General features: G+C 38.3%; 1 protein-coding gene and 1 long non-coding RNA gene across 3 annotated transcripts in view; both read right to left on the reverse strand.

Annotated features, from left to right (window-relative positions):
- pde8a (phosphodiesterase 8A) overlaps positions 1–17,768 on the reverse strand; it is a 56,341-nt gene extending 38,573 nt beyond the window's left edge. Inside the window, exon 1 of one of the 2 annotated variants that reach the window (XM_088413140.1) lies at positions 16,337–17,768. In XM_088413140.1, the coding sequence (XP_088269266.1) occupies positions 16,337–16,489 (153 nt within the window). In that variant the 5' untranslated portion in view covers positions 16,490–17,768. Of the gene's footprint in view, positions 1–2,509; positions 2,540–16,336 lie in introns of those variants that run through there. The other variant, XM_088413141.1, reaches the window with a different exon arrangement.
- Positions 17,769–20,628: 2,860 nt separating this feature from the next.
- Positions 20,629–21,468, reverse strand: LOC148424745 (uncharacterized). The gene is made up of 3 exons (XR_015865268.1): positions 21,300–21,468; positions 21,063–21,215; positions 20,629–20,947 (listed from the first exon to the last, which is right to left on the reverse strand). It is a non-coding gene; the product is annotated as an uncharacterized LOC148424745 (long non-coding RNA).
- Between the last annotated feature and the right edge of the window lie 3,709 nt (positions 21,469–25,177).

The following is a 25,177-nucleotide window of genomic DNA, read 5'->3' on the forward strand; positions in this document are numbered from 1 at the left end:
AAAACAGTAGTTGGACATACTAAATTGTCCTTAGGTGTGATTGGGTGTGTGAATGGTTGTTCGTCTCTATGTGCCTGCAAATGGCTGGCAACCAGTTCAGGTTGTCCCCCACCCACTGCTTGAAGTCAGCTGTGATAGGCACCAGCAAGCCTGCGACCCTTGTGAGGATAAGCCGCTCTTGAAAATGGATGGAAAATTCAGAAGTCCTTTCAATATTGTACAGGCGAGTTTAATGGAGTATGATCAAGGGCTGCAGCTACCAAGTATTTTTGGTCAATTCTAATCAAATCATGAGTAGTTGGATAAAACAAACAGGTATCCAAGGCAAGAGTACAATGCCAAGAGCATTTTTTTAACCCAGGTTTTGTTTCAGTCATAGTATAATGCGTTTCTCGCTGATAATAGAGAAAATGTTTACAATCTACTTCGGAATATGAATAAACCTCACTGATATATCACTCCAACAAAAAGATGATTTCTATGTGCACTGCATCTCCATCTGTGTATTTTAAAGTGGAACAATTTGGTTTGGTCTGATTGTGCGCGTTCATCTTTTAAATTAAAAAAAAAATACTTTCATATTCAAATGAATTCTGTTATACCAGGAATCTCAACATACAGGTGCACTCTGTATACACAAGCAGTATATACACAAACACATGCAATTTAGATTACAGGCTGTTTAACCGACCGGATAAACGTCAAGAAAAATATCACACACCTGCATGCAGTTATCCCGAGCACAAAAGTATGCAGACAGTGTTTGTGGTGTAATCTAAGCAGTGTGACCACCTCTTGTATACATTGTTGGTGACATTAAAGTCCTCTCTGGGCTGCCTATAAGCCAGCCTGCATACCCTGTGCCCATAGTGGCGCCATCATGTATGTGAGCCTGGCATAATGGCCGAGTGATCGGGGGAGGGGGGCTCCAAACCTCAACACTGGTCTACAGGGACATGAGGAGAGGCACACATGGAACTCAGAAACAGAAAAGCCTGTATGCTTACAGCATCGCAGTAAATGTGAGAAGGTTATTTGGCCTGCTTTTCAAAAACTATTCAAGCATTACATACCCACATATAGATAATGTGTTTCTGCCAGCTTCCCTCCTACTAGCTTAAAGTCAACACCGGCATCCGGCAAGTACTGGATTTGGTGAGAAAAAGCAGCATTGCAAAAATTGTTGCCAGTCTGGCTGGACAATCTAGTGGAAACAAGTTTTTGGAAGATCTGAAAACCAGGCACACTATTGAATAAAAGGCCACAAAACTGAATTTCAGTGCTTATGTTCTCCAAATTTCTGTTATGCAATTCCCACAAAAAATTACTCAGATGCCGTGTAATGTAGTGCATATCATTTGGAAAGCCCAAAAAGTTTTCCAGCAATTTCCTGGGGCTAAACAAGACCCACCACAAAAACATCAAATGACATCAAATGAGAGATTTAAACATACTTAATGAGTGAACGTAAACAACAACAATAAATAAATAAAAATGAAAGAAGCAAACAATTTTCACCGCTGTAGCCTACACAACTCAGTACTTCGTGATTCTTAGTCTTTACCCACATTTTCATGTTTTTTAGAAATTAGATTGAAACATATGAAAACTATTGAGAAACATATTTGCAATTGACCTCACAGTAGCAACTTGACAAGAACAGTACAACAGATCAAAAATGCATAATTGCGTGATGGTTTGCAGATAAAGTTTATTTAACATGGGTTTGTGTGAGTGTGTTGTGTGTGCTTTGTGTGTGTGTGTGGTTGTGGTTGCATGTGTATGTGGTGAAAATAATGTCTCTTCTGCAGGAAGCCTTTTCAGGTCATCACCTAAACAAAGTCTGATCCCCAAAAATAACTTTTAGCTAGTAAAATACTAGTAATTATTCATAATTGCCATAACTGCATCTTTTTCCATGGTCTTTGAAGTAAATACGAAGATCCACCACCATATTCTGCCTTAGCGGAACAGGAGACAGATGCTCACAAAGCGGAGCACTTTCTCCAATGTTCACCTTCAAGATATTTCTGTCCTTATCCAGATTACTGTGAAATCCCCATAAGACCTGGACAATCCTAAGCCATGCAGGGCTCTGGAGCAGCCCCTTACTAAAACCTCCTCCACTATATATCTGCCCCCAGCTTCACCAAACTCCTATTTTATGGACAGCTTCACATTCGGTTTCTTTTTCTTCTTAACACACAGCATTTTGCTGGAAATATTGCAAAACCCGAGTGTTTCCTCTTAAAAGACTGCACACTGCAACTATATATTTTTTTGTTCTCCACATCTAGCTCCAAAGACTATAGAGTGGTCTGTGTTATACATATCTATAGAGTCTCTAGGTATGCATAACACAGACAACTCTTGCACCAGAGCCTGCACTCAAAATTCTCCTTCCCTGCATTCTAGGTAAGGTCAAAGGTCAATGAAGCACAATGTTGGCAAAGTCTAAGTGGGACGCCGTCCGGCCCAGTGACACAAGAAGAGTTTACTTTAATCTTACCAGGAACCTTTCCATTGCAGCAGGCTCCTCCTCCTCCTGTCCAGCATGTCATCAAGACTGCAAGCTTAAAAAAAAAAAAAAAAAAAAAAAGGGAAATCTACAATAACTACGATTATGTTGCCGGAGCCCTATGCAACACTCTTTATTACCTCCCCTGCCATTGCAGCCTGAAGAGGATTAGCATTAACAATACGCCCACTTTGGTGCCGCCAGCCACGCTCCATGTGCAACTTTACGTGGTTCCACCTCCCCAACTTGGTTGTTTTTCATAATTGAGAACTACACCAGTAAAAGCATTATATAATCTATGGACTCCCTCCCTCACTTGTTCACCTGCTAAAACAGGGGCACTGATGTCACCATTGCATGAGGGATCAGTGAGTGACATGAGATGCGGTGCCAGTTCGGATCTTGGCACACAAACACACTTGACACACTTGCACCCTGGGACGCACACACAGAGTCATACGGTGTTAAGTCAAGTGACAAACAAAAGTTCTGCCAGTGTACATAAAGAGAAATGACATCTTTTTTTTTTTTACTTTTTACACAAATTAGAAAAAGTAGTAGTAGTAAAAAATATGGTAATCCTCAAGTACGTTCATCTTTATCAAAAACAAATTAACATTCAGTTAAAATGTATTACAAGTTAGGTAAATGTTTTAACTAAACAAATCTTTGAAAGCCGTTTTTTCAGATTACATATAAAAGTGTTGTGCTTAACAGTTTAAAAACTGATTTGTAGTCATCTAAAATGGTTTGATTTAGAAAAAAAAAACTATCAAATGTTCTTCATGTAGTTTGCACTCAGGCCAATTAATCAGCTGGGCCTTAATATGGCCTAATAACATTATGACCCTTCAAACATCTGCCAAAAATAGTCGGCAAAATGGTATATATTTGTTTAGATATTTTATATATTTTAACTTTTTACATTTATGCACCAATATATATATATATATATATATATATATATATATATATATATATATATATATATATATATATATATATATATATATATACTGTATTTTTATATATATATATATATATATATATATATTTTTTTTTTTTTTACTTTTTATATTTATGCACTTGGCCGCTCAGTGGAAGAATGGTTTGCACATCTGCCTCACAGTTGAGAGTCCCGAGTTCAAATCCAACTCTTGTGTTCAAACACTGTTAGGAATTGTTACATCGTTTTCTTTCAGTTGTTTTTCATGTTTGTAAAACAAAAAAGCTGAAAGGAAATGTTTGTAAAGAATAGGGACATTATCTTTCTTTTTTCCACCCCAAAGTTTTCTTTTAATATTGCTGGTTGGTCTCATTTGGTGATTGTTTTTGGACACACTTTTTGTGTCTTTCATCATAGTTATAGTATACAGCTTGTACACGCAAGCCATTCGAATTCTCAACAAATCTCTCACACACTAAACTGCTTCTTACTAGATACATAAATAATATTTTGCACTACATGATATTTGCACTAAATTATTAGCACCATTGTGTCTGTTGTTTTATTGTTATTCCTATTTATCTAATTGCAATTTAGTTATTGCTCGAACATGGAATGTAGTCTGCTACTCGAGGAGGTGAAGGGACTAAAAATGTCATTGTGTGGTATAATAATACTATACATATGACCGTAAAACTCTTGAATCATGAATTAAGTACTGTTTGAAACAACTGATTGGTTAACACTTCCTTTAAGCACGCAAGTTCCACTGAACATCATCTGCTCTCTTGTGACAGCAAATGATGGAACTGTGGTATCATATACATATGATACGCCTGGCCGTGTGCAAATGCGCTAACGCTAACTCACGGAAAACCCTGCATGTGACCAGCATGTGATTCAACAACTCTGATTGTGCCACTTAGATTAGCGTGAAATCAAGATCAAAGAAATCCAACTAAACTGCCACAAAATGCTAACCCTCAACAAACAAAAACTAATATTTTGATCGCCTCATAGCATACTTGCGAAAGTCACTGTACACTGTTCCAAAAAGGCGCTATGAGCCAAGGTATGAATTCAAAAATGACCCCTTTTGCAAAGGTTAGTGAACAATGACAGCTTTTACAACACTGTCTTGCCTGGGAGTTTCAAACAGGAAATGAACAGCAGTCTCCCACACCAAAGTCCGGTGTTTGTGTGAGGCGTCCACATCCCTGACCCGAATCCCCCTCCCAGTCCCCACACGGACACTCACGACACAATGACATCATCCGATTACCTACTCTTCTACGGTGAAGATTATTTCAGCTGAAAAGATGACACTTTCTACGTCTTCTTGCATTCGTGACATATGCATTGCACTCATCTACACATTTTCAATACGATCGACTTGTACCAGTTTTCTTTCAACAAGCGTCAGCACTACTTAGAACAGTGTGCCAGTAAGTTTGCCAAGTCTGATCATTGCTGTGTCCATTCAAGCAAGGAGACGTCCACTGTGGACTTATTGCAGGCCTGTGGAGTCAAATGAGTATCTTCACTTCTTGAAAAAAATTGCAGGCCTGTGTTCTTAAATCCAATGACTGACGCCCATCTCTGCTTAGTGCCTCTTTAAGTGAAGAAAGGTTGTAAAATGAAGTTGAGTTCTCAGAGGGGTTTTCCACAGTAAATTCGCCTCAGATCAGCTGCCAGTTTTTTTAATGAAGTGTCCATTGGAATCGTGACTATAAAATTAAATCTAAATATGTGGGACTTTGAAAATCTTGCCAAGGGATGTGTCATCCAACATAAAGTAATGTGGTGTCCAAAGCCTTCCTCAGCGCTTTTAGTAGTGAACTTGCATTTTATGTGTTGTGACAGAACATTAGTGCCTTGATACAAGCACAATTTCATCTTTGACCTTGCTTGTAACTAAAAACACTAAAGAAAAAAAAAATCTAAAATCAAATTTACCCATTTAAATGAATGTAAATGACAATCTGGTCAAAGCTTTAAAAAAAATATAAATTAAAAACGAGACTTATCCCACTCTATTATATTAGACGCACAGTCATTACAAGTAAATAAAACCATTTTTGCCAAACTTTCTACATCAAAGCAACGTTGACCATCTTGAGCAGGGGTGTCAAACTCTCTCTTTTTTTTGTTTTGAAAACAACTAGCAAGTTCGCTATTTTAGCTAGAAACTTGAAGTCAAATCAGCACTTCTCGGGCCACATAAAAATGATGAGGTGGGCCTTGAGTTTAACACCTGTGATCTAAAGAATCAGCTCCTCTCAGTTTCTCAGTATGGCAGTAGTATCAGTGCTTTTCACAGATGATAAAGAATATATGCCTATGAGTAATGTTATAAGATCTGTCTGCATGTGTTGCTGCACTACATATTTCTCATTAGGATATCTGTTGCCTGAAGGGTAATAATGCAGCCACATAGTATACACAATTTGTATGCCACAGTGTATGTTAGCATTAAAGTAGCGGGGTTTATGAGACAGCTGTAAATAAATATGTAAGGCTCTTTGTTTAATGGTTATTTTGCGGTTGAGAGTGGCGCTTAATGTTCAAAAACCATGAACGATATACCTTGAAATGGTATCAACCAGGTATCTATACGATTTTTGAGACTTGCTATCGGTACACACTCATCCCTAGTAAATGTATTTCATGGCTTCAAGTGAAAGAAATACACCTTCTGGACTAGACCAGTCAGAGTTATGACCTAATCTTGCTTGAAATACTGACATGACTGCAAAATAGAAATTCAGACACCCTAAGAATACGGCTGACCCAAAATGTTGTTGTTTTGTACAGCGTAATGGTCCAAAGTTCTTGCTGAACAATGTACAGTCCTGATCCGCAACTCCAGGCAATGTTTGGTTGACATTATTGCTGCCAAAGGAGGCTTAACCAGTTATTAAATCCAAATGTTCACATGCTTTCTCCATCCAGCACTGCAACGTTTACATGTTGTGTTAAGTAAAAACATAACATGTTATAAGTATGTATTTGTGAGGTGTTTCTTTTAGAAGTCTGTCTATTGGTGGGACTCAGTTGAAGCTCAGAGCACATGATAGTCACATGACCTATTCATGCAGTGATCAAGGGTTCACAAAGTTTCTTTGGCAATGGCAGAATACTTTAGGATTTGATCAGACGATAAAAAGATGATTGTAGTTTTTTGGTATAGCCTCTACTTTTTTCTTTTGAAGACCCTGCTGAGGCATTTCGTTATGTAAATAATATAAATATAAAAGCACGTCAGTAAGAGGGTGGCGTTAACGTGGCGTTTGCTTAAATAGTGTATTCCATATGCACTCCTTATGTCAAGACTGAAAACACCCCAAAGGAGACACTGACATGTTGACACGGGTGATCAATCTCAGATGAACTGGTCCTTTGAAGCAACAGAGATGGTGTGTTTAGTACATGCTGTACTTTTCAAAACCACTCAACAACCTTGAGCCATCTTTGCTGAGCTTGCATGAGATCAATTTACTATCTGCTTGGTCCGTTCCTACGAGACAAAAAATATTTTGGTCATACCTTAAATAGCTGTGCTCAGCTACAGTATAGATTGACAGATGTTTCTACTAGATGGTAAAACAAATAATTGTGATTGGTTGTTGACTGATCTAAGGTGTACCCACGCGGGCTCGGGAGGAACATGCAAACTCCACACGGGAAGGGAGCCAGCTGGATTCAAACTCAGGTCCCTTAACTGAGGCGGACGTTCTAACCAACGCTCACCGGGCCGCCACATCTAAACATGCGTGGTCATTTTCCTTTGATTCCTTCACAACGTTTCAACCGTAGAAAATTGTTGTGTAACATTAATGGAAAAAATAAACAAACAAAAACAAAGCTTGTACACGGTTCTCCAAAATAGTTTCAAAAAGCTCACTCGCTATTTGGTTCCTTATAATGTGCTGCATCATGGCTCATGGATGCAAATATTGGAGAGGTTTTGGGGAGGGCATCTCAGTAGTGTGAAATTCGAAATGATAATAGAGTTTGACAAGTTTGAAATTGGCCTTGGCTGCCATTTCAAACACACCTTGAACTCAAAGACAGCCCAATTGGTCATTATTTGGAATAAATAAGAATTTATGAAAGGCAATTCCCGCAGTAAAATATAACAGTGGAATGGCGCCAAGTAGGTCTGCTTTAAGCACTACCCAACCATGCAGTAAAGATATGGATGTTTGTTGGCTAACCTTTCCCAATCTAGCTATTTTAAAGCAGAAGGGGTTGGTTCTGCCTCAGTTACACGTCACAAGAGAATATTCTTGAAAGGAACAAGCCTTCCGTCTCTCTAGGAATGGCTCCAAAAGGAATCTCTTTACATTTAGATAAACTGAAACACCATTCTTTTTTTTCCCAGCTCTATCATCCCCCTAAAAAATAACTTAAGCTGTCCATTAAAATAAAAACATTCAGTGCTAAGGACGAGTTACCTCGTTTGATATGTCCCCATCCTGTTCCATCCCTCATTCCCCATTGGCAGTGATTGATATGTGTCTGATGTTCTTCTCCGTCAAACTTTTAGACACCACAGTAATTTTAAATAATACTATATTTGTTTGAGATCACGATTTGAAAATGTTGGAGCTCGAAAAATGTTTGGGATAAAGGCATAGTGTAAATGATAACTGGTGCAATTTTGCTACTTTGCCACGTAAAAGGTTACTGAGAAAAAAAATATTGAATTCCGGTATTTTGTACTTTACTAAAACAAACATGAATTACACAATTAGAAAGAACAGAAAAAGACATTTTCTGTCACTTTTGCATAAATTAAGCGCTAAAAGCTAACTTATTTCTTCGACTCATTCAGCTCATGTGCCACAGATGATAAATGGCATGGCCACTAGCCGGCCAGTGGACAGGAAGGGAGGATGGGGTCAAACTGTAGTTGACGATAACGTTTAAAATAAAACACAATGAGCCACTCAAGTCATACCTCAAGTAATAGTTCGGCATGATGGAAATGGTTGAGTGGAGAGGCAGGGATTTCACATTTCAGGCTGCCTTTAGACTACGTGGTTCAAGTGACCCAATTCCAATTTTTCCCTCCTATGTGGCTCACTTTGCATATGCGTCATGCATGGGTGTAAGAGAGGGAGAAGGAGAGAACGAGAAAAAAAAATCATGGCATACATTCTGATCCAAATAAGGCCTGCCATTCTGTGAATGTGTGACAGCAGTGTACAGTCAACACAGATATATACTGTCGGATACATGATATACTGTACTGCCTTCGAAATAGCACTGATCAATCTGAAAAATGATGTCGTTTACTTTGTAAATATGTTATTATTGTATACCAGGGACAGCAAACGTGGACCATTGGACAGCGTCCTGATTGATGACAGGCAACAGGATGTTATATACTTTCAAATCAAAACTTTTATCCTAACTACAATCTACAAGCCCCCCAAAAAATAATCTGCTATCTTAACCCTAAAACAGTCGATCTCATGAAAATCAGGCCAGATGTTAACAGCAATTATAACCGTTCAAATAAGCTTGGCTTTAACTTAAAAACACATACAAATGGCAGCAAACAAAATTAAATTCTTAAAAATTCCATATTTAGACATAAAAATACATATTTAACCATTCAACCAAGTTCATCTAATGCAAGTCTGCTAGCTTAATTCTAATAAGTCAAAAGCCACAGACAGGCTATTTAAAATTAGCAGGCATGTTGCAGTATCTTTAAACAAACAAATCCTCAACACAAAAAGAAGCAGCAATAACATAAAACAGAGTCTACAACATTAAAGTTAATGACAACCTAACTTGCTTCTATAGATGCTGCATCTACATTTAGTGTTGCTAAATGTGGTGCTACACTGAGGGCGCTGTTAAAATATATATATATATATATATATATATATATATATATATATATATATATATATATATATATATATATATATGAATAAATAACGGAAAAAGTTGCTTAAAGTCCAGCAATGAAGCAGGTCTACACAATGTATATTTGAGTTTATAAAATGAGCTCAACAGTTAGTTATCTGTTTGTGTTTCTCATCTACTAGCCTAAAATACACCAAGAAATAACCTATTTCTATATTTGCGGCCCCTTCGATCCATTTTCAACTGTGCGTGTCATTTTTATTTGGGTCGCGAGTGGACTGGAGCCTATCTCAGTTGACTTTGGGCGCGCAGGTGGGTACACCCTGGCCTGGTCACCCTTCAGCTACGAGGAGCATATCCCCAATCCACATCAACAATATTGTCTTCAATTGAACAGCACAGGCACAGGGACAATGACTAAAGTCCACACAAAATGGACAGCGCTGAAATGCAAACCCCAAAACTCTAATCTGTGAGGCACACATTCCAGAAACGACTCAATAAACTACACCACACCAAGTTACATATATGATGAGCATCTGAGAAAAGAAAAAAAAAATATGGATAAGCTTGTCTTGTCACTTGTGGAAACAGGATAACTGGGCCTGATGATTTAATGTGGGAAAGTCCAAGCAACAAATGAGTGTGACTGGACAAGCACAGGCGGGTCATGATTATATGAGTAAGATGTCCTGCCTTTTTGTACTTCTGCACGGCAACGGTGGAAAGTAATAAAGTAAAAGTACTTCTTTACTGTAGCGTTCAAGTAGATTTTTTAGGTATGTTCAGTTATGTTCTTGTTTTCGTCCTACATCAGTAAAAGGATTCTCTATCTGTACTTTTTACTTTGTCAAGAGGCTAATTACTTTTTTCAATCTGTGGATGACTTGGAATAAAAATGACAGAAATTGAGAAGCAAAGTCAGCTGCGGTTGAGATCTTTATCGATAAAGATCTTGGGGCCTTCCTTATAAGGCAGAAAATAGTAACAGCAGCAAGATGGAGACTTGTGAGCCAGCGTGCAATAAGGGCAAAGGCAAAAGATCCTTATTCATGGTCTTATTCAGGAGAGTTATTTGTTGTTGGCTAAATTACAAGCTTTTGGTATTCAAAAATGACGTGCAAGTGTTTAAAATTTTGTCATATAGTTTTAACTGTGTATATGTAAATGCTGGTATTTTTCAGTTGTCATTATTAGGTTAGCATTTTTAGTCAGGTCACAATGGTATTTACCAAAGACATAGGAACATGTTTTGATGGCATAAAGTCACTAATATGCGACATGTAGAGTGATTTATTTGTTTTTGCATAAGTTTATAAAAAATGTGTTTTTTTGTTTTTTTTTAATTGCCAAACATTTTGAAACAGCTAGAGTATGCTGTAACGGACATTAACAATTGTATTTCTGCTTCTGTGCTAAAGTACAATTTAGTCTCTTCATTTTTACTTTCACTTGAGTTGGCTGTTAAAAAAAAAAAAAACATCTTTTTGTCATATCTGCAAAAACAGTCATGATGACATGATTGTAACGCTATTAGTCACCATATTTTGCAGTAATAGCTGTAAAACGATGAACCAAACTTGGTTTGCATTAAAAAAACAACAATAACAACAACAACACTGCACTGGGAGTAAAACAAACAACTGGAGACAGAAGGCATACATTATGACGTGTCCATCATTTTCAACGCACAGACGAGCACTCTAAACCACTCTCAAAGACTTGCATTTACGTTAGGCGTCAGATGCTCCCTTGTTTGCTAACAACTGAGCAGAAGACTGACAATTCGAAGAGAAGCAAGGGACCTCAGGCATGTTAAGAGGCAATGCAGGACCAGCACCATATAAGCCTCTTTTAGATTTCAAATTAACTGCACAATAAAAAATTCGAGTTAAACCTCAAACCGCTGACATTTAGTTTTAGTGTAACACTAGTCATGCTGCCAACATCGGAGAGGTGGCTAACATGACTTGTTATGCAAGCTTAGTATTGCTTGCGCCCTAGCTTTGTTAAAGCTTGAAAGCATTTTTTGTAACGCCTTATCACATCTATGCACTTTCCAAATCACAATGTTATGAATGGCCATGTTTAGAAATCATTGAGGGGCACGACCGTTGAGGTGATTGCGGGGATTTGTCAAGCGACACCACATTCCCGTCACGCCATTTTAAAACTGTAAACTCCCCCTTTAAGCACAGGAATATGATGAGCACGTCTTTTTTTTACACCGGTCTCCGCCGAGTATCTGTACATCTACGCAAGTACTTGTGCCACTTCCGGAGAGACGGCAAGCCGACGGAAAAAGTCAAGGCCGGACAAATGGCGCCGTGTTTGGCCGAGGCTTGCGACTGTCTATTTGGCTCTAAAAAATGCCCACTATCACAGGACCTTGTACTTGAGCCTTATCATCCTCAGAGCAGCCCAGATGGCACCATACCCTTGACAAAGACACACGTCACGCTCCCAAAGCTCTATTGAATGTTTCTCACACTGCAGACGCCTGCACGCCGTCTCCCGGTCGCCCCAGCTCCAAACACACAGCACGCATTTGTTTGACTGTGTTTTTGCAAGAGGCTAAACTTCACCGTGGCTATGACCAGCTGCATGTGGTTGGAGAGGATAATTATCATCCTTACAGGGATGAATGTGTGCGCAATCTTCACAACCGCACTCACACAAGCCAGGGAACGCGTGCACATTGGGATGAGAAAAAACAACATTCAAAATGTTGCGCTAAGACAACTGATTATTTCACAGTTTACAATATTTCCTGAATTGGGTTTTTATGGTCTGGAAGCCCCTTTTCCACCAGAGAGGTACTGCACTGTGCCAAAATCCTAGGCAACCATTAAAAGCGGGAGTTATTTTAGCATTGCCAAAATTACCTCCCTCGTCTCTTTACTTGAATACAACCAGAAACCATTTAAAACAAAAACAAACAAAAAAATGGAGGTTGAAGAATTTAGTGGGAAGTACAAACACTTTGTTACTGCATTATATTTTTCAAGTATTTATACTTATGTTGAATATTTATTTTCTCGGACAATGTTTTACTGTTCTCCATCATTTTGCAGTTGAAACCAGTTATGAGTTCTTTTTGCTACTATTTATGATGACGTCCTTTTGAAACATTTTCAATGTTAATGCTCATTGTTTAAATTCTAAGAATGTCCTGGTAAATTACAACGATTGGAGATAGCAAATTACAAATATTTTATTATCAGTCCAAGCATACGTTTATACTTCACTTGACTTTATTTTTTCTGAAAGATTAGGACTGTTACTCTTTGCAAATGAAAACAGACATCTTGGACTTTCCATGCCTTCCTTAATTTGTTTTGTTTTTCAACTTCAATGAGTGAGAACATGACATAAAAACATATGCACTGTAAATTGAGAAATGTAAAAGGAATTGTGGTTGAGCTCTTCGCTGACATCTTCGTGAGGATCTCATTAAAAGGGGGAGGGGGGGGGCAGGGAGGCAGAAGCAACATGGAGGAATGGGAACAATAACAAGATATTCCATTCCATGACCTTATTTATTATAAACACCAGACAACAAAACATATGTAAGGTGTAGTTTGTATCTTTGCAATGATAAGTGACTGTGCAAGGGGGTCCACTTTTCATCGTTCTCAGTCTTTGCATGTTTTCAGCAAATACCTTCAAACTAGTGCTGTCAGGTAATTAAAGTGTTTAACCAATTAATCAAAAAAGTTCTTGATTAATCAAGATTAATGGCATTTTCCAACAACCATTTTCTATGGCGCTTGTAACAGATAAATAGCTGTGAAATCCCCTGCCCCACACTCATTTTTTTTTTTATTTCTAATGAGCCATACTTTCTAGAAGTAAAATCACTACATAAATGTCCCTCTTAACTGTCTCTCTTTATTCTGGTGTCCCTCCAGTTTTGTTGTTCAAGTTGGCACTTCAACTGACAGAGAAAATAGAGCTGAGATAAATGAGTCGCTTCATAAAATTTACATTAATCTCCAAAGTTGAAATGTCAACTTTGACAGCCTTACTTCAAACTTAAAACACATTACAGAAACAAATCCATGAAATCACTTTACAGGCTCTTAGTGAGATCACGTCCTCTGTACCCTAATGTTACAAAAATGCAGAAACAATTCAAAGCGTGCACTCATTCTGCAGATTTCAATTTCAGGGGTCAAACTGAGCAAGGGGATGAAAATGGTATCAAATTTGAAGGTAACAGAAGGCCTAAAGGGTTCAAACAAAATGTGTCAAGCAAAAAGGTTGCCAATTCATTTCCTCCCCATTATAGTGTTGATCAATCAACTAATTGTTTCAGCTCTATTTACTACAGTCACCTACCTACCAGATTTGGTGCTGCTGCTTCAAAAAAAAAAAAAAAAAAAAAATCAATAAATCTCCCTGGGCATGAAAATTGTATGTTTGTGTTTTAAAGGGGCTTTAAAATAGTGGCATGCACACAATTTCCAACACAATCAATAGGTGTCATTGAGCTGCTCTCTTAGCAGCTGCAACAAATCAAAAGCGGCAGCAACACATGACCTCCTTCCAATGCTAAGCAATAATGCAACAGAAAGTGCACTTTTCCCCCCATGTTAAGTGCCAATTGAACTCTGCCAGTCGCTGCAATGATTTACAAAGACGCTGAAGATGACACGTTATAGATTCGGGTTTAACCATTTCCAGCTGAAGGAGATTTGTGTACCATTAGTCTAACTCAATCAAGGGACTAATTCAATCAAAGTGGGCGTCCTGGCGTAGGGGCATCTGTCATGCTGCCTTCTCACTGCATTCTGCGCAGACATTTAGCCACAAAATTCAGCTTGACGTGAGGCTCCCAATAGCCCGCAGCCTACCAAACAAAACGTACGTTCAAAAAAACACACACACAAACATAAATGGGCGCAATATCGTCGTGTGCTTACATTGGATGTACAGTATGTGGGTCATTACAGAATGGGACACCCAAACTCATGAAATTTCAAGTCATTTATGCATTTGCTGTGTGGATGATAGTTGCCCTACCACAAAAAAACTGTAGCCGTGGTAAAATTGATTTTTGAATATTATTTGAAAATAAAATGTTTAAAATCAATGTGTGTGTGTGTGAGATATTTTCTCATGTTTTCAATCATTTTTTCAATTGCTAAAACATTTTGTTTCATCAAAAACCTATTTCTAAAAGTAGCAATTGTGCTCTGAGGCTGTCTCAGCAATAGCTACACGTGACAGCAGAAATGACAAAGCTAATTATTCTGAACATTGGTAGACTGTAAATCCTCACTTGTAATTTTCTTTTTTTTACTGCCATAATGAAGGCTGTTACCCAAAGAAATATAATTCTGTTGCTCAGCTTATTATAAAAAGATTGTAATATCTTAGTTTGATTTAAATAAAATATATACTTTTTTTTTAAATCCTATTTTCAGGTGCCTTGGTATTTTTAACAGGTTTATGGCAAAATAGATCATATGAAAAAATATCCGATTCAAAAACATAAGACTAATTGTAAAATGTTGGCATTTAAACTCGCTTTCATTTCCAGTGACCTACATGCAAGCATTACAGACAGCATGAGCGCTTGACCTTAAATGGAATCAAAGATGTCTTGAACTTATTATTCTCTTAACAACTCTACATCGACTCCCTCCTTGATTTGTGCCATAAACCAAATCCACCCGTCTTTCTCATCTCAGCGTGCTGCGCAGAAAACACACCAACGTGCATGTGTGAGCTCTTACACAACATGCAAATGAGAATGAAATTGATCATCCCCTTGATGGGAAGCACATCTCTTTTAGAAGCATCCAAGCAGCACATCTCATTATGCCACTCTTACTGTAATTATTCATGGTCCAGGAGACAAATGGGACCATTAGATTTTGTGATGATGCAACATACTCAGCATTTACTTTTACAGTATGCTTGCGCCAATCCTCTTCCGGGCCTACGTGCTTAGTGGCATTTTCCATTAGAAAAAGTACATTTGTCATCTTACATAAAAAAAGTTTCGCGGCCTCAATAAGACCTAGCTAGTAAACATTCGAATGAGAAGCAGTGGAAAGGTGAAGCAGAGGAGCAAACATGTCAAGTGAAATCTTTGACACAGATTTCAACACCGGTTTGTGACTCAAGCATAGACGTTTCGTGCGGCCTCTGAATGTAATCAAATCCGCTTTATGAACACTGCAAATTAAAAGTGAGAGTGGGGGCCTGTAACCTTTTGAACCCACACGAGTGAGTGTTTAACTATTTCAAAGCGTACGTAAAGTTGCAGTGGTATGAAATGAATATTAGGAACTTTTCAGGAATAAATCAGAACATCCGGAAAATTTGCCAACAAGTGGGCTTAAGACTAGCAAACAGAGCAGAGCAAAAGGAATTCAGGCTGCTGAGAGGAATTAGAAACATTGCAGTTCAATAGGTATTTTCTGTACTTCTTTTTGAATTTGATTTGATTGTACATAACAAGGAATAAAACTTTGAACCGGTAACATTCAACATTATAAATAGGTCTTGCAAGCAACTGCTGCCATGAATAAGTAAACTCAGTATTGCTAGTGCCGTTGTGTTAATACATTCTCTGTGATATTTTTTCACAACAACGGACTTTCACAATCCTATGACACTGTAAATGACTGCGTTTGAAAAGGGGCAGAAAACAAAAAGTGAGTATTCAAATTTTGCTGCAAACTCCTCTTGTGAAGAATGAAATTTAAAAATGTGGTAAGATGAAAATATACCTCAATGGTAGAAAACAAAGTTCTAAAAGCATCAAAACAAATTTTATGTAGATAAAATTGAAATACAAATGAATATACTCAAAAACGGTATCGCTAAGACAGTAAGACAGTAGTAGAGTGACTTCATGGATTTGAAATGAAGTTCAATTAAATGTCAAATAAAAGTGACCTTTGCAGTCAATCTCGGCATTTGTCGCATGCGACAAGCAAACATTTGGTAGAAAACATGCATGCGTGTTCCCTCACCTTGCAGCTCAGGGGTTTGAGGGGTAGTCCCGAGACAGGATTTCCTTGATGCTGAGTGGTGTTCGTCTGCTGGGGCGAGTGGGAATCGTCGGACTCTTTTCCACTGTGGTAGACCACCCTATCAGAGATATGAATACTTGAAGCACAGCCCATGCTTCAACCCACTTCAGCCTTTTTTTCTCTCCTTTTTTTGTGCAAGTGCTCACTTTGAGGGCCACCAGTGTGTCATTTGCTCACTTTTTGTATTTCGTGAAACAAAATGTCCTTTTTTTCCAGCTTAAATATATAAATAGGTATATGTCATCTGGGCCACAGCAAAGCCAGTTCTGCAATTGCTCTAAAAAGAGGCATGGATAATAAATTTTCTATCCCCCCACACTCCTCCAGAAGACTAGGAAGTTGATTTGCTCCGGTTTGTTTTTCACATGAATTTAATTGGAGCTCTTTTATCAAAGCAGCAGTCCTCCTTTGGCGGGTTGAGGGGAAAACAAAAAAAAGTTAGGTTATAGTTCAGCTGGACTGCTCAGATGCTCCAAGTCTCCTTTTGTCACTAGTACCACATCGTTATTCATGTTGCTTTTTTGTGCTCAACTTCAGTCATCAAGTAGGCCTGAGCACACACTCTCACACACACATTCATACACACGCGCGCGCGCGCACACGCACACGTACATTCGCACACGCACCCACAGAAACAGTGCAGCCTCATGCAACAGTTTTATCCATTTCTGCTGTGCAATCTCGCATTGGTGGTCGTTCTTATCCACGCTGGTGCCATCCAATAATAATAAAAAGAATACAGGGCAGATCGTGTGGCTTTCGGAACAATCTCCTGGCCCACTTCAGCCGAGGACGGTCAAGGTACACGTTGTCACCGTGCTATGCTCCAATCCCGAGCCGACCAGCATCATCCTCATCATCAACAGGCTGCAGTATTCAAGCTGCGCGGCATTCATGTGGACACCCGTGTCAAAGCATTCCCAGTGGTACAGAACGCAACTCCCCATGTATCAGCTCCAGATTTGGCCAGTGGAGGAAGACGCGGAGGGGCCAACCGGCGTTCAGGCATCCGCTACCCGCTTCAGGATGAGCCCAACCCGGGAGCAGTGTCTCCGAACTCCTCGGTGTTCCCTCATTCCGGTGCTGGTGGCGTTGGCGAAAGAAAAAAAAAAAAAAAAAGAAGGAGGATATGTGTAGAGCCTGTCAAATTGTATAAATGACGAACGCACCGCCCTCTGGAGAATGCCCCCCCTCCTCCCAAAAAAGGCAGTATTTGAAGACAAGTTTTCGGTGGAGGATTATTAAAGGTGGCGAGGGCGCGGGGAAGAGCGAGAATCAAGCCGCCACATCGAGCTCGTTTTTAGGCTTGTCTTTTCTCTGCCTTGCCTGGCGTTTGCCCTTCCATTTCTTCGCCGCTGCTTGACAGCGGCACATCCAATAAAAGCACCCGCAAGGATTGACCTACAGCCTTTACTGACGTTAATGCAAATGAGGTGCGCGCAGCTAATGGGCGCAGCGCTCAAGCAGCCGGTGGGTGGTCCTCCATGCGGCGTGGGAACTTTGAATGAGCCAACGACGCCGGATGGATGCACTTTTTCTCTTGGCCACACGCTTAAATGCGGCTGAAAAAAATCATTTTTCCCGCAACCAATGCCGTTCGAGCTTGCAATAAATAATAGTGGTATCCAATGATCCGTGTACTCTTCCGCTCTTTGTCCTCACTAGGTAATTTAGTGCGCTAGTGGAATATTTGGTCGCACTAGGAAAATTTTGTCTCACGGGCAACGTTTTGTCACCGCTGTAGGCTTCTGATGCCAATTTGGGCCTACTAGTAAAAACTTAACATGATCAGAATTTTGAATAAATAATCAACAGTGAATGCACCTTTGAGCAGTTATTTTATAGGGACAAACTGTAAGATTTACACCGTTTCTCATTAAAAATGAATGAATTATTCGTTTTAATTTCAAAAACTTGCAAAATAATGTGTTCTTAATGAGCAAGACTACTTTGTTAAATATAATCATTGGCCTAGTTATCATTAAATTATATTACATGGGGGGTGGCACTCCTCAAGAAGCTGCCATGTCTCTTACAGCTATGGAAAATGGTAAATGCAGCACCTCCTGCTGTCCGTAATGAAAAACTGTCTAAATCTGACACATTGTCCCTTTACACTGAAAAAAAAAAAAAAAACCATGACCTTAGCCCAAAACTATTGACGTCAACAGTCACTGCCAATAGTCATGTTTGGATCAGTTCAAAAATATTCAATTAGTATAACACAATTTGAATAGGCCACGGTGGTAATTTGTTCAGACAAATAAAAACACAAAACCACATTCATCTCACCTAGAACAGACTATTTCAACTTTAAATGTTTTTCTTCAAACAATTCATTGTTTGGACAACATTAGTTTTTATAAATCAGTTATGTTTTTTGATGAGCCAATAATATTTGTCTAAATGCAGTGGCCCTAATTTTTCTCTGCGTTTCAAAGAAAGTTTCCCATGAAATAGGATGACAATACTTTAAATAGTTCATATATATATATATATATATATATATATATATATATATATATATATATATATATATATATATATATATATATATATATATAGATAGATAGATAGATAGATAGATAGATAGATAGATAGATAGATAGATAGATAGATAGATAGATAGATAGATAGATAGATAGATATAGATATATACATTGTGTAGACCTGCTTTATTGCTGGACTTTAAGCAACTTTTTCCGTTATTTATTCATATATATATATATATATATATATATATATATATATATATATATATATATATATATATATATATATATATATATATATATATATATAGATATATATATATAGATATAGATATATATATATATATATATATATATATATATATATATATATATATATATATATATATATATATATATATATGACTTGCTCTTGGGTGGTAATATGTGTTGTGTAGGTTTTAGTTTTGTGCTATTCACAAGATAGTTTGTCTTGTTACGCATTCTACTAGTTAACATCTGGCACCGCTAGTAATAATAATTGCAATTTTGAGCATCACAAGTAGCGCTAGTAGCACTCAGATATCAAGTAGTGCCCAGTTTTGCCACTCTAGCAATAAGTACTTGTGCAGCTACTTGTTCTACTAATAAGCCAATCCATCCTCCATCCAACGGAAGGCGCATATTCCAACAATAATGTAAGACATGCATATTGCAGCGCAGAAAAGGGAGACGACTAATCAATGATCAGGCTTGATCTTGCTTATTACTGTTACTTCCCTGGTATGCATGGCTGCACCGCAGAAGAGAACGAAAAAACAAGTGCAAAAAAAAAAAAAAAGAACTCATATTGTCATGCAAAGTCAAAAGCACTGAACCACATACATCTGACCGAAATTTGATTGTTTCAATCCTATATGTTTTCTAAAAATGTATTGAGTTTCGAAGTTCATAATGTTATCACAGTGCTCGTCAAGAGTAGTGTATTTAAAACACCAATTTTTATTTTTTTCAGAAAGAAATGCTAATTAATTAAATTCAACCACAGTGATTTTTCTCTGTTTCAAAGAGTGTTTCCCATGATGTAGGATTGTTGTATTTAATCAAAACAAAAACAAAAAAAAATGGGCCAGGTAAGCTTGAAGTGTGGTACTCACAAGATGAGTGACTTGCTCCTTCAGGGTAATACGCGTTGTGTATGTTTTTGTTCTTCAGTTTGTGCTAGATTCTCCTTTTAATCACGTATAGCTTAATAAACACCAGAGGGGGCCAATGAGTAATTTCCATCATCATAGGAGCATTTTTAATGAGAATGTATTGTAAATGCATAATTAATGTTCTATAGGCATATCTCTCTCTCTGCGTATGTATATATATATATATATATATATATATATATATATATATATATATATATATATATATATATATATATATATATATATATATATATATACAGCACACACACTTTGTTTCACACTATTTCAAAATGTCTAGACACAACAAAGAAAAATGTAAGCTTTCAACACTGCAGCTATTCTCTTGTATCATGCGTTGTCTGTACGCAATGTTCTTGTTTTATCTTTGTTTTTGTTTTACATGCAGTTCCTGGTCTTGACCAACTCTGTTGTTCCGCTTACAATAGATTCCTTTAACCCTTTTTTATCCCAATATCTGAGCGAAGCTTCTCCATTCAGTGTTTTACATCAATATATATTTTTATTTCGTGCACAAATTTGCAGTCATGTTCATTGTAATGGATGTCAATTACTTGGATCTATTCATTCTCTTTTTTGTTTTAGCAGCGAGCAAACAACTCTGTACTAGAACATGTCACAACTTTATCAGCTGACTGCAGTACAAATGACTAATATAGATTCTATACAAGCTGTAGCCAAGTGAGAGCATGACTAAGTACATTACTTCTTGAGAGGATACGATGTTATAAAAATACCTAAAAGAGAAGTCAGCCAGCAAATTTTCTGAACAATAATATCTTCTTTGAGATCCCGCGTGTCATGTGTAGGGGAAGGTGTCAGGCTGAGAACCCAAAGGCAGGATAGTTGGGAGGCAGGGAGTTCTGGAAAAAGGCCATTAAATGAAATAAAAATTAAACTGCAAAAAAGGCATGCAAAATATCCAAAATGCAAAGTCCAAAACAATAAAGTGACAAACCAAAACTGGATATAACTTACTACAAAACAATATTAGGCAGGACATGGGAAAATCAGGACTGTAAGTTCCAGTGGCGCAGGCCCTGCAGCCGCCTTATGTTCCTGCTCCAGTTTGGCATCCGGGAGATCCACCTGACTGGCCCTGAAGAGCATTCCCCCCTCCTCATCCCCCTTCTACCAACATCCACACATGACACCACTGCTTTAAACACAGTCTTCTGATTAACACTGCATTTAGCGAAATGTACTTGTTTTTACCCTGCATGTAGCATCACAGAGGTGGCGTGGTGAAAGAGTGGTTAGCATGTCCGCCTCACAGTTAAGAGATCCGAGTTTAATTCCAGCTCGCTCCGACCTTCCTGTGTGGAGTTTGCATGTTCTCCCCATCCACGTGTGGACTCTCTCTGGGCACTCTGGCTTCCTCCCACGTTCCAAAAAACTGCATGGCAGGTGTATTGGACACACTAAATTGTCCTTTGGTGTGATTGGGAGCGTGAATCATTGTTTGTCCCTGTGTGACCTGCGATTGGCTAGAAACCAATTCAGCCACCGTAGTGAGGATAAGCGGCTCTAGAAAATGAATGGATGGATGCTCCAATCACAACTCAGCTTGTGAACATCACATGATAAAGTCATAAAAGAAGTGAGCACATGTGATGTCTTTTTCAATGATACCAAATAGCTAATTGGCCACTCCCTGAGAGGGTTCGAAAAGGGTGGTTTTTGCATCTTAATTCACTTTCCACAAAGACAATCACCTTCGACACAAAAACATGCATAAAAGATGTTGAGTAGTAGAATTTTTCAACATCAACAAATAGCTCTACTTGTGTGCAGCTGTTAACTAGAGCGCTGTTTTGCCTGGACTTTAAGCCGGATATCGAGGAAATAAATAAATGAATAAATAAACATTGAAGGTTTTCCTTAACATATCCATGATATCCACCTTAAAAGCCATGTACTGATACAGCCTTATGAGTAACTGCGAACAATTATCCCAAATCCCAATCGGTTGTCATGTCTGCAAACAATTGCTGAATGCGTAGTGTGGATTTGCAATTAGGCAGCTGTATAAGCAAACAATCCGTGGGCCAAAAGGGCTTGAGAATCAGGTTCTCCTCAACAGCTGTGAACAACAGAGAATTTCAGCGACTTCTTCATGACGCACGCTCACCCCTCATGAGTGTCACCGTACCATAGGATTAGGATGCCCAGGCCTTGTCACCAGCCACAGCTGAAACCCGATCGCATTAACCTCGTCGGTAGCTGATCACGGCCACATTGTGACAAAGAACGGGAGGTGTTCAAATGGGCCACGTGCTTGAGAGCAATGTCAAAGAGCCTAAAGGGCTTCTGTCTGGCAGCGGGGACTAACATATAGCAATATAGCAATGAATGTGCCCAGAGGTAGGGAAGTAACAAAGTACAAATTACTTTCGAACTATAATTTTGTACATTTTTCAGGTTTCATTACTTGACCTCCAGTAACTTCAGTGTGCATGATAATGACGTCATCCTCCAAAAGGTCTATAAATCCCTATAAATGCCACAAGATGGTGACAAAAACTATATCCTGCTCAACAAATCTACTCTTTTTACGTAACATACAGTAGTTCTTTCATGCTAAGATTCCTCAAGATGGTGCCACACGTACACATGTACTGTACCTGAATTTGTGAACTGAATGAGCACTTTAATTATTTCCTAACATTTCTATACTTCAGGTTACGCTCCGCAGTCTATGCAGTTCACTTTTTCCTCTTCTGTTTGAAATGTAGTGAATACATTTTACCAAAAGATGTCAGTAACATGCAACACTACAGTACATGGAATGCCTTCCCTTTGCAGTAATGGTCCCCACGGTGTTTACACTTGTTACTTTGCCTTTTACTGGTCCTGTAATAAATTGTTGTACAGGAGAGTAACAAAGTGCTTCTGAGATACTTAAGCTACTCACCTTTCACCGCAATAACAACATGAGTTAATGTATAATTTATGCCAACGGCATTGTACTGTACATACGTATGGTATATCGGAAGGGCCGTTAAGAACTTTTGTAACCTACAGTACGCAACAACAAAAAAATAGTGTAAATCAAAATTGAGCAACATAAACTAAGTCTTAAAAAATAACACTAGAGGAAACCCATGTATAACATTTTGTGATTAACTAGTTTAAATGGTTTGCAGTTTGCTATCCTGGTACAGTATTTCTAACAGTTCAACTACAAAGTAGTAGTGGAACACTGTATTCCGGGTTTACGTCAAAGTATTATGTTGCATGTCTTTATTTTGAACCCCATTAGTTTCCACGCACTGTTACTGCTTGTCCCAGTCAAAAAAAACACAATAAATGCAACAATTCATTTACAGTGAAGCAACAATGTTGCATCAAAGCATTTACAATGAATCACAAATTAATGCAAACGTTGCAATAAAGCAGCAATGTTGATCGTAAAGCACCCACGAGAAATGAAGAAAAGTCAACAAGTTTCAAATACGGTATAATGAATAGGTGTAAGAGGCAAAAAAGCAAAGCCCAGGAAAAGGCAAGGCACAGTACATTTCAGTTAAGTTGATAAAGAACATTTTAAAACTAAGTAGGCAACCTTCTTTTGAATTTCTGAAGACAGACTACATAATTCCAACAAAAATTCAAGACACGAGAGACCAAACTACAAGTCATATTATTGCTGGAGTAAAAAAGAAAGAATGATGTCTGTTCACAACAAAGGCTTTACCCATCTTACAGATCAGTTTGCAGTGACCATTATGTGATGGTTAACCACTGTGATGCCTAAAAATCTGTGGAATCTGCTGAAACTGGAGTGTTCCAGATTTAACACGAATTGATAAATTTGTCTAGATTGTTGCTTTCGATAAGCATAGATTTATCCATCCATCTATCCATCCATGCATTTTCAAGTGTCGCTTATCCTCACAAGTCACAGGCTTGCTGGTGCCTATCCTAGCTGACTTCGGGCAGGAGGTGGAGGTACCCCCTGAACTGGTTGCCAGCCAATTGGAGGGCACACAGAGATGAACAAAAATTTATGCACCCAATCACAATGTAGAGTATCCAATACACCTGCCATGCAGGTTTTTGGAGTGTGGGAGAAGGTCGTATTTCCCGGGGAGAAACCGCATGGGCTCAGGGAGAACATGTAAACTCCACACAAGAAGGCTGAAGCGAAGTGGATTTGAACTCAGGTCCCTGAAATGTGAGGCAGATACGCTAACCACTGCTCCACTCAGGCACAAACACAGATTTAGTTCCAGAAATGTTTAAAATCGTATTATTACTTTAACTAACTAGCTAACTCCCTTTTTTTTAAATACATTCGAGATTTCATTTGGTACATTAGAATTTAAATTGTACATATTAGCTTCGTCAGCGAACGTAACCACTGATGACTTATTTAACACATATGGATAAACCTTTCTGTAAAAGGAGTGAGTCAAGATACCTGCCATGAGGTGGGCCGCAGTAGACACGAGCGCTTTAGGAAAAAGAACCGTTATTAAATTCTCTCTGGCATCTATCTGTTATTTTGTAAGGAAGAAACATCTTGTGGATACTCCAAAACATCCCAATTTTGAAATGAAAATGTCACCGTTGATCAAATCAAAAGTCAAAGTCAGAAGAGACAAACCCTATTAAGGTGCTCTTGTCTCATAATAATTCATGGTACCAATGATCAATTATGTGGACCTGAGCTATGGCAGTAGAGTGATATAGTTTAAAGGGACAGTGTGTAAGATTTAGACTGTTTTATGTGATGGACAGCAGGAGGTGCTGCATTTATCATTGTCCGTAGGTATAACAAACATGGTGGCCTCCGGAGGTGTCACCTCCCATGTAATATAATTTAATGTTAACTAGATCTACGATTATATTTAAAACATACTGTCGGTCATTAAGAACACACTCTTTTGAAGTTTATAATCATTTACTTTATTCATTTTTCATGAAAAACTCACACACTGTCCCTTTAAAGGCCTGATAAATCTTAGTGAGCAAGTTATACCAAATATTTTATACATTTTACTAGTCATTTTACAATGGTGATGGCTAAACCTAACCTGTGACATCTTTTGATGAGCCTAATACTGGCAGCCAATCAGCTCAGCTGCAAG

This window comes from Hippichthys cyanospilos, chromosome 4 (genome assembly GCF_059441005.1).
Source record: "Hippichthys cyanospilos isolate Australia breed blue-spotted pipefish chromosome 4, RoL_Hcya_1.0, whole genome shotgun sequence".
Taxonomy (NCBI): Eukaryota; Metazoa; Chordata; class Actinopteri; order Syngnathiformes; family Syngnathidae; genus Hippichthys; species Hippichthys cyanospilos.